Genomic DNA, 17,597 nt, shown 5'->3' on the forward strand with positions numbered 1-17,597 from the left:
ACGAGTTACTTTTACGTTACCGCCGCATAGTTAAAGGAGGCAACAAACATGCCGTCACTTGCCATCAACTCTTTATTAATGAGAAATTGCACTTTACTAGAAGCTGATACTGGATCTTTACATGAGTGATCTTCGTTCTCTTTCGTATGAATACATCTGTTGCCGAGCTCAACAGTCGCTCCACCGATGCGCTGGAAGGTACCGCAGTGTTCAACCGGAAAACACAAGAAAATACATTGTTTTTCCTGCCATCGATCACCAATGGTTCCCAAAACAGACGAGAGGCTGCGTCATAATTTAGGGCGCTCAGAATCTTTGCAAAGACAAGAAAAGGCGAGAAGTCGAAACGCGTTTTTTGTAGCCATAGCACAATATTGGTGTCCATTCTTGGGAAGCAGTGATGATCGGCGATTATGGAAACAAGAGAAAATACAAGAGGGCCTTCGTTTAAGACGATTCGGCACGTCAACAACACATCCAGCGAGGGACTGTAATTTGAATCACACGTGGTCGTGGGTTACGCAGGTCAAATCTGCACGCATTGCGCCACACGGAGTGCCGAAATGTGCTCCCCCGCGCTGAAGAAAAGGAACGAGTAACGTCAGTAACGGGTTACCAATTTTTGTAACTGATTCCGTTACTATTACATTTTTTAAGAAAGTAACTGAATCGTTACTTCGTTACCAAAAAAAGTAACCGTTACCAAGTAACGAGTTACTTGTAACGAGTTAGGCACAACTCTGCGCTGTTTTAGGGAATGTGGGCAGCGCGCCAAGCGGACGTTTCACCGGTGAGAGGAGGAAAGGGTGAGGAGGCTCAGCGGACAGCCGCCCCATAGGGATTTGGGAAAGTGGCCTGGTCGCTCTGTTATTAAGTAGGTCGTGGTTTCAACACCCGAACAGTCTCTAAATACGCAATGAACAGACACACACAAAGAAAAAGCAGCTACAAATGTGCGAAGTCATCAATGTGTTTCGCCCGTACACAATCTCAAGCGCTACCCGTTAACGACATTGTTCCTATTTCAGGTGAGAATGCCGCTTTCAGTCGATTTCACAATTTCATAAAACACATTTCTGGAAATCCGGAGTTATATCACGCTTTCCAACGTCCGAACTATCAGACTATGGACTTTCCCTGTCGCAATGACTCGTTTTGTGCACTGCTCTTTGTCATAATTATCTTCGTGCTTACGGGGTGGAAACTTGTGGGAGTGATCGCATGGTATATGGCCGTTTTTTTGCGTGCGACCGCGTTTTAATGCTGCAGCATCAGCTCCCAGGTTCTAGGGTTCCATCTGTTATTTTTTTCCATGTCTCATCCATTCATCAATCCCTATGCAATAAATGTAGAACGGAAACGACTGATCCTTTGTACGATGACCGCCCTCTTAGTACGTAATCATCCCATCGACGCTATACTCTCAATTCAATGGGAGGCGCGGGAGAATCGGAAATGTAGAATAAATTAAATTCGTTTTCAATTCAATCAATGTGTAAGATGACGGACAGCAGACAGACCAAGCATCCGGCAGCGTACAAGCTCTCAACTAGTTGTCGGTAACTGTTCATATGCAAAGACTTCCGACACCAACTTGCGCCAACTCCAATTGGTGGAAACCGTGAGAAGGCCAAGTTGGTGAAAAGTATTTAAAGTTAAAAAAGTGTTAAAGTGTGAAGACTTTAATTTTCGGCGCAAACCCCGCCAGCGAACGTGACACCCAGCCTCAATATTAGTTCACGCTGTTCCGTGGCCATCTTCTGTCAAACTGTGTAGACGCGAGCAACAAAAAAGTTTCGAACAAATTCTCCTGAAATAATGCAGCATTCAGTGATACATAGGCCGATAAATATTTATGAGCAAGCTCACTGCGGTACAGGCAATTCCGAACGACCAAAGCGTTACCAACAGGAATCTGGTAAACATACTTCAGTGGGAGTTGCTGAGATGTCGACCAGTGTTAACGTAACATTTTCGTGGTCTGCTAATATCTGCGTCGAGATTCCAAAATTTCCTTCTATATTTTTCACTTGCGCTTTCCAATTCATCTGAGGGCGTTTTTAGAGACCCAGATGGGACATGGACGTGCAAAATACCAGCATCGTTCGTTCTATATTTACGGTACTTCAGAGCATCAGGACGTGCGCAATTCGTCCCATCTAAAAAATAAAATAGAAATAAAAAGAAAGACAGCGAGTGAGTGACTGTCCCACGGATAGGAAATGGAAGCTTACCACACAGCAGCACATGAAGACTGTAAGGAACGCGACGGGTACGCCCGCCGTACCGACGATCCACACCAGACGGATGAAGAAGATGACGCCAAAGATATTCTGGATGCACGGGAAGTAAACACCCGCCAGCGTCCCAAGATTAGCTTTCTGCAAGAGCAACGCAATAAGGCATCAACAACAATACATCCACACTACAGGGGAACGGCATCAAAGGCTACGATTTCCAAATCCAAACTCACGAGAGCCACGGCCTGAATGACAGCAACCATTCGGTAAGCTCCAAATGAAACGCGCTGCCCTCTCGAAAAGAAGAAGTAGAAGAAGAAGAAGAAAAAAAAAAAGGGAAAAAACTGGCCATGCATAATGCTGCATAGCGTTTCCCACAATAATCAACTGCAGAAAGTTGCGTGCAAATACTGTAATTGAAGCTTCGTCTGTTCCGTCCGCTTTACCCTCGCTGAGTTTTCTTCGCGGTAGGTCACCGACAGGTAACGAATAGCAAGGAGTACACATAGTACCCTACAGAACGCAGTACAAAATTGGGATACGCAAACAGGACCCACTAATAGATAGCTGGTCGAGTTGAGATTGCCACTATGTGGCTCACGTGAGTAGATACTTCTATGACAAGGTTTAATTAAAATTGTACGCTAATTAATTTGCGGCTTAATTAAAATACTGACACGGCCCCAATTGCAGAGCCGCATTACGCTGCTTGCAGGAATGGGCGCGGACTATCGTGAACTCCACTGAATACAATGGTGTACAAATTAAAAGAGGCTTTGAGACTGCTTTGTAGATTCCATGAGGTGCCAATATTAGGGCTGTAGGAATAGTAATTTCCGAAGCGAATACGAAGCGAATAGTAGATTCCCAAAGAAAGTTCGAGGCGAATAGTTTGCACATGAACCGCCAACATATATAGTTTGTTTGTTTTTTTTTTTTACCGCGTGATATGAAGAATGAACACACCTGAAGGAACTGCTGCGCAAAATACTTCCTTCAGGAAGCGCACATTTCATGAGAAAATTAGCTTGCAAGTGTGTGCGCACCGGCGGTGAACTCTCCCAGCTCCTTCTGGCGTGTTGTGACGTCAGGTCATCGAGCAGTTTTATTGGCTACTGAGAACCGTCTGCTAGGGCGAGGGAGCAAGGCAACCTGTCAACTGCTCTGTGTCATGCGCGAGGCACCAAATACAACCTCAAAAAGAGGAAAGAAAGAATGAAGAGAAAAGAAAGAAAAAGGAATAGAAAGAAAGAAATGGGTGCTTCAGACGTGTGCAGACTGGCCGTCGCACACACGGCAACGGCGGGGACGGCGAACGACAACGACAAGGTGACGTGCTGCTGTCGCTTATCGCCGTTGTTCACACCGTCTTTTTCCCCGCCGTGGTCCTTACGCGGCTCCATTGGGCGCCATGCGCAGCTGCCATACGAAGCCGCCATACGTAACCCATTGGTCGCTGGAGCGTAGGCGAGGTCACGGCACGGCGTCACAACGGTGAGGAAACGCGCCATTTGCAGAGCCTTCCACCGTCCCCGTATGTGTGAACTTAAAGCAGCTTTCCTATCCTGCGAGATTGAAATCTCTTGTCCACCAGGATTAAAGGCGCGTTCCCATGCACGCGATTTGCGCGTGCGTCAGCGAAGGCGACAATTTTTTATCGCCTCGGCTTCTCGTCGAACGATTCACATGCGAGCGGAAGCGATGGCGACAACCAAGCCATCAGCGTGCGAGAAAGCTGTTGTCGCTACCGCCTACGCGGAACAGACTTTCACGCCCTCGCTTTTTTTTTTTCTCTCACGTGGGAATCTTCAGTATTTTCGTGTTTGTTGCAGCTCTCCAAATTGAAACCAGACTTGTACGTAACGGGTAACGGGTAATTGCGTTAGTAGTAATCAATTACTTTTTGAGTAATTTGTAACGTCACCGATTACTTTTGGGGCCCAGTAATTTTTTGAGTAATTCAATTACAATTTTCAGTAATCAACTACCAAGTAATCGATTACTTGGAAACTAAAGAATCCACATTGTTCGGGACGACGCACACACACATATATGGGATGATTCACCGCCGCGAGAAGACAAAATCAACTGCCCTCTGCAAGTTCGGTGCAAGGCAGCTGTCTTATCTCGACAGCATTCCAACGCGTGTTACAAAGCAAGAACTTGGTGTATGGACCCCCAAGGGGCAATGGGGATAGCTCAAAGGGATGTACCAGATTACGCAGAAAATAAAACTTTATTCGAAACGTCTCGACGCTTTCGCCACACGATGGATCTTTTCTCCTCTCGTTCCGTCCCGTCTTCGCCTCTCCTCTTCTCGTCTTCAGCGTCTCGTCCGCTGCCTGCTTCTTTCAGGTGTCAAGGAGTGAATATTTTGTAATTTCCAAGGCCTGTTTTTATCACCGTTACTTCACGGTGGACCTCAAAGGAGCCATGAAGGCAGACAGATGGAAGAAGAATGTTATGAAAACGTCTAAAGCAACTTATGAGGCTACTGATGGTTCCTTTCCGGGTTACCGTAAAAAAAACCACTGACTCTCAGTAGAGGTACTCGCTTGAGCACGATACTGTGTATTCACACGAGCGACATCTTCACGGAATTTTCTAGTGGAAGAAAGAGCGAGAACACTGCTCACAGAGACGAAGTTCCGTCTCGTGTTATGTTGAGCAATTCACACGGTGCGGAATATCAACAGTGGCGCACAGCGCACTTAGCAGACGACACCGTCAGCGTCTTTCCTGTCGTCTGCTACGGAGTATGTTGTGGCTGTGTCGTAGGATATTCCTCACGGTTAGCAGTGTACGTGAACACTGAACGTTGAGCGCTCGCGCTCAGAAAGCTATGTTTTTCGCGTCTTCCGCATCTGCGGGGAATGTCGCTCGTGTGAATACACGGATACGAACCCGCTAGGAAGATAACAAACCGCACCAAAGGGAAATAGGACGCCCAATGCGGCCAGGACGAACAATAAACTACTGTCTGAAGTCAATATTTAGTTTCAAATAGGTAAAATGATAATATTGTATCAAGCTTATACGCATTTGCAGGAAAGTGCTGGAACGTACGACCTGTCTCGTCGTAGCATGCTTGGGAACCGTTGATACGGGAAAACGGGTAGCAGCGACAGCGAGGCCTAAACTACAAGCTCGCGTCGGTTCGCTCTTCGCTCTCATCCTTCGCATACGCTCTCGCAAATCGCGCGCTAGGGAACGCTGCTTTAGCGCTGCACGCGGATATGTATCCCATGACTTGTAACTCTAATATCTACCCGTCCTGCCATATTTTTTTCGAGCCCTTCCATGCTCATTTAAAATACATTTTTAAGCTATTTTTCTACGTCTTAAAACCTAATAATATAGCATTCACATTTCTTACTGCGTTCAACGCACTTTTTGAACAGCTTGCATGGGAATAATGATGCCTTGCTGATAACGCAGCATGCGACATCCGACAGCTTAGAATCCAGACGCAGACCGTCACAGAGCAGCGGCATCCACGCATGAAAGAACATGCACATCTCTGGATGTGCGACGCGACAGCTTGCTCCTCGAAAATCTGTAAGAAGCGATGCGATTTAATTCCCTGCGGCGACTCTGCGCGAGGAACACCGGCAGGCGCATGAAACAACTGCCAATAAGCTTCTATTGCCGCCAACCACACTTTTATGTAAAACAGTTATATCTACACGAATCGGAATGCGGAGACGCGATTTGCGGAGGAGCTTCCCACAGTATCTTAAATTTCGTGCTAGCACCGCGAAGCAACTGTGGCTACGTATCTTCAAGGGCAGCAGCTGACGAAAAGTTAGTTAGCGCTGGTGGTGGGAATCGAACCCATACTAAATGGTGTACGTTTTGTATATCTGTTCGTGAAAGAGAAGAAGGCTGGGTGGTAGACATTGTGACATGCAACACCTATTACCACGAAATAACGCCAATGCTCAGATTAAACAAACAAACAAACTAAACAGTATGAAGGGAATTGCCTCAGGACGAGAGCCGCCGATATTTCCAACACACACTGGGCACCATCCTCATCATTGGTGTTAAAGGGTTAGGGATGACGTGTAGTAGAAACAGTCTCTTTGATAACCAGCAGTGCAGTAGGCTATCTTAAATACTTCTTGGAAGTAGTTACTACCCAACTCGAATTACTTTCTTTTTCAAGAAAATGTGTAATCTATCTTTAGATTCTCTCTTTAGTATTTATAATTGCATTTCATATAATTTCTTTATTGTATCTTGCGCATGGCTGTCCACGCGAGGTTTTGATGGATACAAAACCGGATAGAATGAGACAGTTCAACGAAGAGATGGCCCAAATTCCGTAAAGAACAACAATTCAAACTACCAACATCAAACGTATGTGAAGCACGTGGACGGGCGTTTCTGTAGCATGCGCGAAATTGCATGCTCGGCTTGTTACTCGAAGCCTTTCATGCAATGAGGCTGAAAAACCAGAAAAATGCGGGCATTAAGCTTAAACAGAGACTCCGCACCAAAATCGTGTTGAGGTAACAGTGCGACATCATTCCGTAGCGTATGATATTTCAGTGAATACAATTTCTCATCCCCAAGTGGCACAGATAATTAGAAAAGGAATATTTTCATTGGAGTGATGAGGCGCTCTTTCACGGAAAAACAGTCCAGCAACACTGGGCTTCGCCTCACCGGTATTCCTCATGTGCGGCTCTCTGTATGTTTCGCTTTTACCGCTGGCGAATATTTTGGCACGAAATCGAGGAAGCAGATGACTGGTCATCCATGTGGCACGAAGTAGTTACAAAGCGCGTGCCCAAAAAACAGTCGGTGGCCCACACGAGACTACCAGTGACGTCACGCATGGTACAGAAGGTGGGAGAGGGAACCTTCAGAAGTTTCTGTTTTGTTTTGAGCTTTCCAGCTCTTTTGGCAACTAACGAGTTCCCGATTACCAAACAAACTTTATTTCTCATTTCGGAAGAAGGCATCGAACTTGTTCACATAGCCATTATAATAGTTTCGGATTGTCCCAAAGTCTTCCCTAAAGGGACGCCATAGTTGGACATGTGAGGAACTGCGCCGCAACGGACGATAAAGAAGGAAGCATATCAAGGCAGGCCACTTTATTTATTTTTTAAAGTGAAAGAGAAAAACACGTTTATTCGTGATTTACATTATGATTGTATATAAACGTGAAGGAGCCAGAGGGGAAGTGTTCCCCGTCGAAGCCTCCTCCCTAATGAGTGCATCATAAATACTACTGAGCATTAAAGATTAACTACAAACGATTTCTACATTACACCACCACCACAACCTACATTACAGCCTACAATATTATCTACAAGAACTGTATACAGTTAGTAAACGAATGAAGACGATAAAACACAACGCCGAACGCATGAATCAGAGAGTATTTTCATGAAGTACAATGGGATAATGGGAGATGCATGATGGTTGCCGATCCATCCGCAAACACAACGTAGCAAAATTTGCCCTTAATTTATCATAACCTAAACTCAACACACTATCTGTTCCTACCCTGGTACGGTGGCTTGCATTAAGTAGAGTGAAATTAGACTCCGCAAGGATGAGATTGCGTCGCGTAATACAGTGAGCGATAATCAACTATATGCTATTTCTTGCATATCGATGCATCCCCAGCGCAAGAACCTTGTTGCCCGAGCGCTGCTGCACGCGCCGTTATGAGTGGCGTTACCCCCTTTGAAATTCTTCGACATTCTCGAAAGATTCATTAAGATGAAGGGGCAGGACTTGAGGAGAAACAAACGCATAGGTAGCCAGCCAATTATTTAGAATTCAATCTACAGCCAGCGCTTTAGCAGCTGTGACATGAATATCAGTAGCATCAGGTTTTTCTTTCACCAACTTGGGCCACCCTTGCTTCGCGGCGCTAATACCACACACACACACACACACACACAAGAGAAAGGAATCAAATAAATCAACTGCGGCTACAGATTCCAGATAGACCTTGTCGGTTGCGTTTAATATATAAACATATTTCAATCGCCTTGTGCCATTCCCCAGAAATGTGCGATAGCTCGTGCCTACGACAGTGTAAAACCGAATGCATTCTACATTGGTTATTATGACAGCCTTCGATAGACTTCGTGACCGATTTTCTAGGGAACCGTTTCTTCCCCATAGAAGCACCATGCATTTCTCCCTCGTTATTATGACAAGTCGTTAATCCGACTATGGCCGAACTTCTGAGGACGGATTGGGTAGACAGGTGTATTCTGCCCCCGTTATTATGGCCACCGACTGTTGACCTCACCGACTATGAACATAGTTTTGAGGACCAACGGGGGGAAACACTGGCGTTCTGCCCCTATTAAGACTACCGACCTTGCAAAACTTCTGTTCCACAAAGTATAGTGGCCCCGGGTGATGCATGTGTGGACGATGTCGTCTAAAGCACAACCCCGTTTTCAGGGGAATTCATTGTGAGTCATAGTTCTTGCACAGAAAGCAGTACTTAAAATGACAGGACCCTTGGTCACTTGATCATGCGTCGATCGGTCGATGCATCGGTCGATGCATCGGTCATGCGTCGATCATCATCGGTCAATGCGGATAGCACAGTGAACATGGTTGGAACCAAGCGACAATTCGCCTTATGAGCAAAATCGGCGGGAACGGACTCTGTCATATTAACGGGTTTAGGCTGTACCACTGCCTGCTGGACGAATAACTTCTGCACATGGGTATCTGCGCATCTCAGAATCAGTCGACGGTTCGAGACTGTCCCCTAAAAAAATCACTCAAAAAGTAGGGATTACATAGTCATATACTGCAGCTGGTCCAGAGGAGTCAGCTCATACGAATGCAGACGTGGATTAGCATGAATGGTCGCTTTCATCGTTGTTTGCCGTAATGTTCTTCAATTCTTCTATTATGGTTTCCACCATTCTCGTAAATAAATGAGCACTTCAGCGAAGCAAACAAACAAACGCTCTACAAATCGCGAAAGGAAGCTTCACGAAATAAGAGCAAAAACAATCGTTCTAACATCAACAACACGGTTGAAAAAAAGAAAAAGAAAACGTGAGAGCCCAAACACAGAGAGCGCCGCATTCTTGCCCAGAATCGACAAACCTCGTTCGTCTTGCAACGAGGACATCCATGTAATCGACATAAAGAAATCCCATGCATTCGCTTTTCAGCACCTTGAGAAAATGCTCTCCTTTTACCTTCCCCGCACATTTCGTGTGAACAAAATAGTCCACCATAAACGACTTTCGGGAAAAGAGGGTCGACAGCGGCCGTACGCCCATAGGACCAGCTCGAGACGGAGGCAGAATAAAAGAAAAGAGTAATGCCCATTCGCACATCCTCTTCATCGAAATCTGCCTCTTCTTTTCTCATTTTTTTTTTGTCTGTTCGATACCGGCATGCTAAATCTCGTTTCTTCGCTTCTTGGTTCCCGATTTACTCCTTGCTGCCCAAATTCGATCACGGAAGGCGTACAAAAAAAAAAAAGAAAAAATAAATAAAAAAAAACGACGGAGGAAACGCGCGAAGATTTTGCTCGTTTCTTGCATGGGTTTTGCTCTAGCGCACTGTACCTCTTAGGGCAGCGTGCGCGAGTCAACACGCCTTTGTAATCGACGGGATTGTTATATTATTCAGATAGACTGGACTTTGACTTCAACCTTCATCCGAAACATTCATGACAGCATACGTGGCATGTTCCGACGATCTGCAAAAATCTGCAGAAATTGCGACAGCCACCTTATACGACCCCCTGCCCAATGCTAGAACCGGCCCAACTTTGCCCTCGTGTCAAAACGCCGCAGGCAAGCTCGTCTCCGAATTCACGCGCCCTTAATATTTCCACAGGAATAAACCCGCTTAAATATGTATCGAAGTTACATCGACCAACCAGACGTACCAGTACTTAGTTCCTATATTTGCACGCTCAAGTAGATTAAACTATATACTTATTTTCCGGGAGCCACAGAGGGATGGAGACTTCCATCAAGGGCCCTTTACTTTCGGCCAATACTTTAATTCCTACCTAGACGCTTGAGGTTATCATCTTCCTATTGAATGATTACTTCTCCTACTGTTAGCAGTGTGCAGTATGTGATCATGTTTTTATAAGAACAATTGTATGTGCATAGGGTCGCCAGAGCGGGTCTTTGTGTATGGCAGTGTCAACATTCCTACTTCGGCCCCCTGAGGCCTTGCAGTATTCTGTAAATAAACAAAATGAACACGTGACAAGTGTTCTTACATTTTAGCGAGCCTCGTTTTTTGGGAATTGCCGTCTTTGGGAAGACGAGTGAGTGGATGAGTAATGAGTAATTGAAGGGTAATGTTTTACGGAAACAGTGGCTTCTTCTAACGCATTAATTAACGCTTCTGTTAACGCTAATTGTAGCGGGGATGCACTTTCTCTAGCTCTGCGACAGCCCCTCCCCCCTTGCCTATTGTGTGTCGTTTCAGCTGAAATAAAAACAAACGAACAAACATTACGTTTTAAACAATGTAGAGCGCGTTTATGAGAGCACGCTTTTAACGAATAGGCGATTTCAGATACTGCCCTTGTGCTCCGCACGGGGGCCCTCCGTCGCCCAAGTCACGCGCATCGCGCAATGCGTAGTGGGAAATGGTTTACATTCGTGCTTGCCTGCCTATTGCCCGAAGGAAGGAGGGAAAACCGAACAGTTTGCGCTCCTCTTCTGTCTGACTCATGAAAACTAAATCCCAAGGTGCAGTGGGCATTCGCAACACGGCGCTCTCTGGCGGGCCATCCATGCAATTTCTGAAATCGTCTATTGAGGTTCAGGTTTCGGTGTCATCTGACGAACAGCTCGTGAGCGATCGTTGCTGCAGTTTATACCCGTCTCGTATCCCCAAGACAAAAGTTTTGCTCTCAAGTTCCTGCCATGAAATATAATGCCGAACCATGTGCCGATTCTTAATGTAATATGGGGAACAGGAATACTAACCAGCTCCAAAATACAGTGCGCAGAAACAGCTATCAAAATGTAACACATTGTGCATATTCCCTAGGTCGAGAAACAAGGTTAGTCAAATTTAAGGAGCTTCGGCGAGAGCGGCACGTCATGCTTCCTACGTTTCAGTGGTTATTGAGCGTCAGCAAAAGGCGACAATAATAAAATTAGAAAAGCTCGATGGACGAATGCACGTGGACCACACCAGCTCCGGTCAACCTTAATAATAACACGGAAAAAAGAGTGGTCTCGTTCCCGAGCGCGATTACAGCAACCCTTGTGGCCATGAGGAAATTTTAATTGAACAAAATTATTCTGTTAATTTAACGTAATGATTCTGTTCACTTAACATTCCCCCAGTGCCCCAAGGGTGGCTGTTATCGCGCTGGGAAATGACACCGAATTTTTTCCAATGTTATTATTAAGGTTGACCGGGGCTGTACGTTAATATGACATGCTAAGCGATCTCCGACATTGCACCCCCTGTGCCTATAGGGTACTCCTGTGAACCCTGCATATGGTTCACTCTAGATATGACGTCTACTAGTTAAGAGCAGCTTATTCAATCATCGAGTAAACACTTGAGGTCGGCCCTTGCGACTCCCCCCTCACTCATGCTCCCTCATCCTCAGCTCAGATCTCCATTTGCTTACTCACTCCCCGCTCAGCTCTGTTTCCTCACTCATCCCCGGGTCATTTGCTCACACGCGGACGGTCACTCGGTGCTTATGGATAAACGTCACACGCTCATACTCAGTTCATGGTGCGTGAGCGTCACTCAAGTTCACTCATGCTCATCTCTTCATCATTTCAGCTTACTCATGCTCAGCTCATTGCTCACAACATAGATGAGTAAGTCTTGCAAGGCATTCTTCCTGCATAAGTCTTGCGAGGCATGGAGAACACTATAGCCAGACTCACACTTGTCACAGTGGTGGTGCTAACGAAGGAGCTCGCTGTTGTCGGCGTCACAGAGGTGGGCAGCGGCACGACCGACTAAACGGCTACTGGGCCAACTTCTAAGGGAACTGTGCCGACATATGTGTGGCAGCGTCTGAGGAAAACCCAGAAAAACCCGAGACAGCACAGCCGGCACCGGGATTCGAACCCGGGTACCTCCAAGTCTCGACGTGACATGGCCAGCACACTAACCACTCAGCCAGGCGAGCTGGTCACTTGTCACGTATGGATCATGGAAAGCCTTCTTGCATGCTAGCAAAGCAGATTTGGAACCACGACACGGAGCGGACGAAAGATACCACGTGACAAAGGACACAAGGAATTCACTTTCACTTGCATGGTTCCCAGCATAAATGTCATACATAAATTGCATAATGACGGCAAGACATTCCGCAACACCCACGAAGAGAAAAGGCTGAGTAACAACACAAGACAGCTTAACCTTCCAGAGCTAGAGCAGTCTTAGTATCTTGTTGCTTTTCTCAACATAGAATTTTTCGTAGCTGTTCGACCACACCAGCTAACACGTGTAATTGCATCCGTAATCTGGGAATAAGAAAGGAATGAGCATGCGCGGGTAGCGGAATAAAGTTCAAGAAGCAAAACTCTGAACCAAACTGCTGATAGTCGGTCACATTTTGCCGTCACGCAATGCTGGCAACTACAGGGGCGCCCAGCGATTTTTATAACCACCTTCGAACGGTCGCTTATGGGAAAAATCACCATCTTGTCTCGGTCACACGTCGCAGGCGACATCATTTGGAGTTTCGTGACCCTGTTTACATTACGCTTTGGCGCTGGCCGACTGACTGTTCACTACGGGAATAAAACTATGCAACGCCCATAAAGAAATGGCGCCAAGGAAGGGGCTCCCTATAATTTGTAACACGTGTTTCAAATTACAGGGAGCTCCTTCCTTGGCGCCGTTTCTTTATGGACTATCTCCATCGAAATGACGGAGTGAATTATAGTGCCATTGTTATTTGCACGTCGTTCACAGAGGCAACCGATATGACGTCACAGCTACAAACCTCTACTGGACACTGCAGGAACACTGCACAAAACTGACCAAGGACGTCAAAGGAGGTCGTCAAACGGCGCTCAGGAAAATGAACTCTCTCTCAGGAAATGATCTCTCTCGCGCTCCGACAGCCGATCATGAGCGCCGCCATTTTTATGATCGTGTGCACGATGACGTCCGCAATGACGCGTGACCGGGGCAGGTCACGTGTGCATTGCGCGAGTTCACGACGCATGTTTACGCAGAGAAAGATAGGGCGGGGCACCCCTGTGTAAACATGTAACTCCGTGGAGTTCAACCTAGCGGTTTCTTATGTCAAATTGACCATTACTCCATGTGATGTTACTTGTCTTGAGTGTCGGTTGTCGTTGAGCGTAAGCTGCTGGCTGCCGTACGGCATTTTGCAAAAGGGAATGACGCATGTGGCGAACACGGTGCTCTGTTACAAAGAGATAAAAAGTATATTTGGCAACTTTCGCGGCACATTCGCTCCATGGAGGACGGCTTTAACGCCGACAACTTGCTTAACTCTTGACACCTTGAGCTTCACATGGATTATCACCGCTTGCATTTTCAGCTAAGCGTGTTTTTTTTTTCTTTCGTTCGCAAAAGTATAACAATAATAAAACAACACTGAAGCTTTCTAAGTTTAATATGTGCAAGCGTGGTCCACTGCGCGAAAGCATGTACATATTAAACTTATAAAGATTCAGTGTTGTCTTTTCAGTGTTATACATTTCATCTCGGACCTGACTCTCCTTGTACACTCGACATCTGCGTTCGCAAAAGTAAGTAATAAAAGGTTGAGACTGTACTTTGTTGTAGCAGATAGATGACAGCACATGATGCATGACATGGCATCAAAAATGACCCCTTTGATAGATGCGGGCAAAACATGCTGGTGGTTACAATGCCCCCAGCGTTTTTTAAATATGTACGAGCTACAGCCAGGTGCGGACACAGGATTTTTCTGAGGGGGGGGGGGGACAGCCTTCGACAGCATGCTACATGCACTACCTATGGTCAATCGAACAGTATGTGAAAGCAGAAATTGAGTGGGGGGTCAGGACAGCCGGACTCCCCCCCCCCCTCTAGATCCGCGCCTGGTTACACCTTGAACTTTATTGCTTTTCACTAATGGGATAGGACTGGAGTCAAGAGAGTCACATGAATATGCACTGGACAGTGGAGATGTGCGATTTATAACCGAAAGTTATGGTATTTATTTCATTGCAGTTGAAAGTAATTGCATTTGTTTAGCAAGCCGTGTCTTCTAGACCAATCAGAGGGAGATGAGTGTGGGGCATTCGCACGAATGCGAAGCATGCCAAATCAGAGCTGGTAGTATGACCCGTGTCATCCGCATAAGTTACAAAATATGACGAGAAGTGCGATGCAAATACTACGCTAAATCGCCCAGCCAGTGATCCCCATGCAATGTTTCTACATCTAATGAAAGCGGGTCTTAGCTTTCCTTCCGAGTCTTCTGTCTGCGATTTTGGTACTGTACAGTTTTCCTTCACGGTTAATTGTACATTTCTCATAGTTCATGGTTTGTCATTGTATACACCATCAGATCAATGTAATACATTTTCTTAATACACAGGGTGTTTTATTTTCATCCTTTACAGAAATTTTATTAAAAAGCTATGAGAACAGCGTAGATGCCGTTTATGTAGTTGAGTTCTACGGCAAGGCCGACCTCCTCTCAAAGAGTACTAATTACACTAATTACACTAATTAAACTACAAGATGACTAATTAGTAATTACCAAAAATTATTCACTTTTGAATTAGGGGATTTCGGGCAAAAGCGAGACAGCATATTGAGAGACTATCCCGTATAGTTGCAAGCAATTTCACGTTGACAAAAAAAAGAAAAAAGAAAAAAATCACGAAACTATAAATATCGGGTAAAATATCCATACCCGAATTTTGATACGCAAATGAGCCGAAACCGAAACCGCGGCGACCGGGAACCCCGGGAATACAGCGCCACACTTCACGTCAGAGGGCCACGTGATTTGGAGCGACGGAGATGATTGGAGCAGGTGTCGATCTGCTGGCCAGATAAACCGCTTTCCGACCAAGGTAAGCCTCTATCAGCGTAGATGATGCGCTCTTGAGGCGCGCTTTTTGGTGTCGGCTCATTTGCATGCCGAAATTCGGCGGTGGATGTTTCACGGCACCCGCTCTTTTCTGGATATTTAAAAGAATAGAATATATAGAATAGAAATAGAGACGCTCACAGGTAGATACCATCTATATCGATATCTCCGAGGCATTTGATTCAGTCAATCACCGATTGTTATTATATAAACTTTCATACTACGGTATTTGGGACTCACTTTGCTCTTGGTTCGACTCCTACCTATCTGGTAGGTTCAATCACGTGAGAATCAGCGGCCATTACGCATGCCCATATCTTACGACCTCTGGGCGGGTGCCTTAGGAATCTACCCTCGGTCCATTCAACAACAACATACTCGGTGTTCAACATTTTCGTGAATGACTTACTTACATGTGTCAGAAACTCCTTCACACTTCAACACGCTGATGACCTGAAATGGTTTCGTGATATCCGTTTTCATTGTTTTTAGTGATTAAGTGTGCACTGTTATCCAGGTCTTTACCGGCTGTTTACGGGCACCTCAAAAATATTTTCTTTTAAAATTCCGTGTTAGCGCCGCGAAGCAACTGTGGCTATGAGCGGCGTATAGACGTGGACAGATGGAGAGAGGACAGCAGGAAGGAGTGGGGGACAGTGGGGTTAGTATGCGTCCTGGGCAGACTTCAAGGGGAACTGTGCCGACATTCCTCTGGAAAGTCTTCGGAAAACCCAAGGAAAACCTCAGACAGCACAGCCGGTGTCAGAATTCGAACCCGTGTCACCTCCCAGTCTCGGCGTGGAAAGCGATCATCTTAACCACTATGCCACGGGAGCTGGTCAAAAATAAATAAATTGAAATTGAAATAGAACGGCTGTCAACGAGGATTGTCTCCCGTTCTGCTATTTCGCGTTTGCCCAAAATTCCCTAATTGAAGAGTTAATCAATTGATTTTAGGCAATTACTCATCTTGTAGTTACATACTTCCTTCTTCCAGAGGATGTCCGCCCGGCCGTATAACTTAACTGCAAAAACGATCTCTGTGTTGTTCTCCCACCTTTTTTAATAAAATTAAATCAAAAATTCTGTAAAGGATAAAAATAAACACCCTGTATAAATACTGAATGAAGAGGCTATTTTGAAGAATTCAGTGTGGACGAAAGACCATATAGATAGGAGTGACAATAAGGGGTCAGGGTACCCATGACGACGAAGCCTATGAGCTTGGTACACAACAACAATGACGTAACGTAACAACAGGACATGAGCTCACGGTATGACCATCCATCAGAGTTGGGGAAATTGCATTTATTTTGTAATGCATTACCACTACTCATTACAGTTTTGTAAGTTTTGTTACGCAGTGCGTTATATTACCCATTACTTTTCAATGTTTAGTAACGCGTTACTAATATCAATAATTTCATCAAGTAACACGTCTCTCGCATCGATCCATAAAAACAAACAAACAGCAACAAAAGAACACGCCAAGAGGTTAGGAGGAGGAAGGACAGCCCAAACCTCGTTTATACGAGTGCTTCTTGTTCCTTGCATGGCTCTTTGATACCACCAATGTTGAACGCGAGTACCATTCACGGTGTGACGAAATTGCTTTGCCTTGAATACGTAACGTTGTGCCTTTCCATCCGTCCATTATTTCAACATAATAACCAAGTACAAGATGATCAGAAGAAATGCGGCCACACATTTACGACCACTTTCAACAAACAACCGTCAGAGCGGTGCAGCTTCGTGCAAATACAACCAGCTAGTCTCTGTTCGGTCCAAGAAGGAATAATCATCAAGCATCTCGCCATGTAAGAGCTGCGCATAGCCATAATGTCCACAGCAAGAGGGTTCTGCATGCTCTTCTGGTGTTAAAATACTGGGACAGCGAAACACTCAAGTAATCTCGTAAAACGTAGCAGCAGTGCCGGAACCAAATTGTAACACATAATCGTAACTTTCTGCTTGTGAACCCACGCCAGCACCGCAATCTCACGCTTCCCCTTCATTGTTTTATGCCAACGTCCCGTTATGCCAGCAGGCAGGGGCCACACCATTCTTCTGCAACAAAAGGATTCCACCATAACATGGCGGAGAAAGTGAGGCTGCGCCCGGGCCCCAATTCGAGGAAACGGGGGCCCTGCCCTGGGAGGAAGGGTTCGATCTTCAGCTGGCTTGTTGCGGACCTGGCACGTTGCCAGCACGCTGCGCCATTCCGCATCACTTTCTCTCCCTCTCTCTCTCGCTCTCAATGTTCCTCTTCTCATCCTCCCCTGTCTCCTTTCTTCCCCAATTGT

At 45.7% G+C, this 17,597-nt stretch overlaps 1 protein-coding gene across 1 annotated transcript in view; it reads right to left on the reverse strand.

Moving 5' to 3' along the window:
- The window catches only part of LOC135378263 (solute carrier family 12 member 4-like), a 239,106-nt gene that overhangs the window by 44,439 nt on the left and 177,070 nt on the right, over positions 1-17,597 (reverse strand). The window contains exon 4 of the mRNA XM_064611244.1: positions 2,235-2,381. Coding sequence (XP_064467314.1) covers positions 2,235-2,381 — 147 coding nt within the window. The remainder of the gene's footprint in view (positions 1-2,234; positions 2,382-17,597) is intronic.

Source organism: Ornithodoros turicata, chromosome 1 (genome assembly GCF_037126465.1).
Source record: "Ornithodoros turicata isolate Travis chromosome 1, ASM3712646v1, whole genome shotgun sequence".
Taxonomy (NCBI): domain Eukaryota; kingdom Metazoa; phylum Arthropoda; class Arachnida; order Ixodida; family Argasidae; genus Ornithodoros; species Ornithodoros turicata.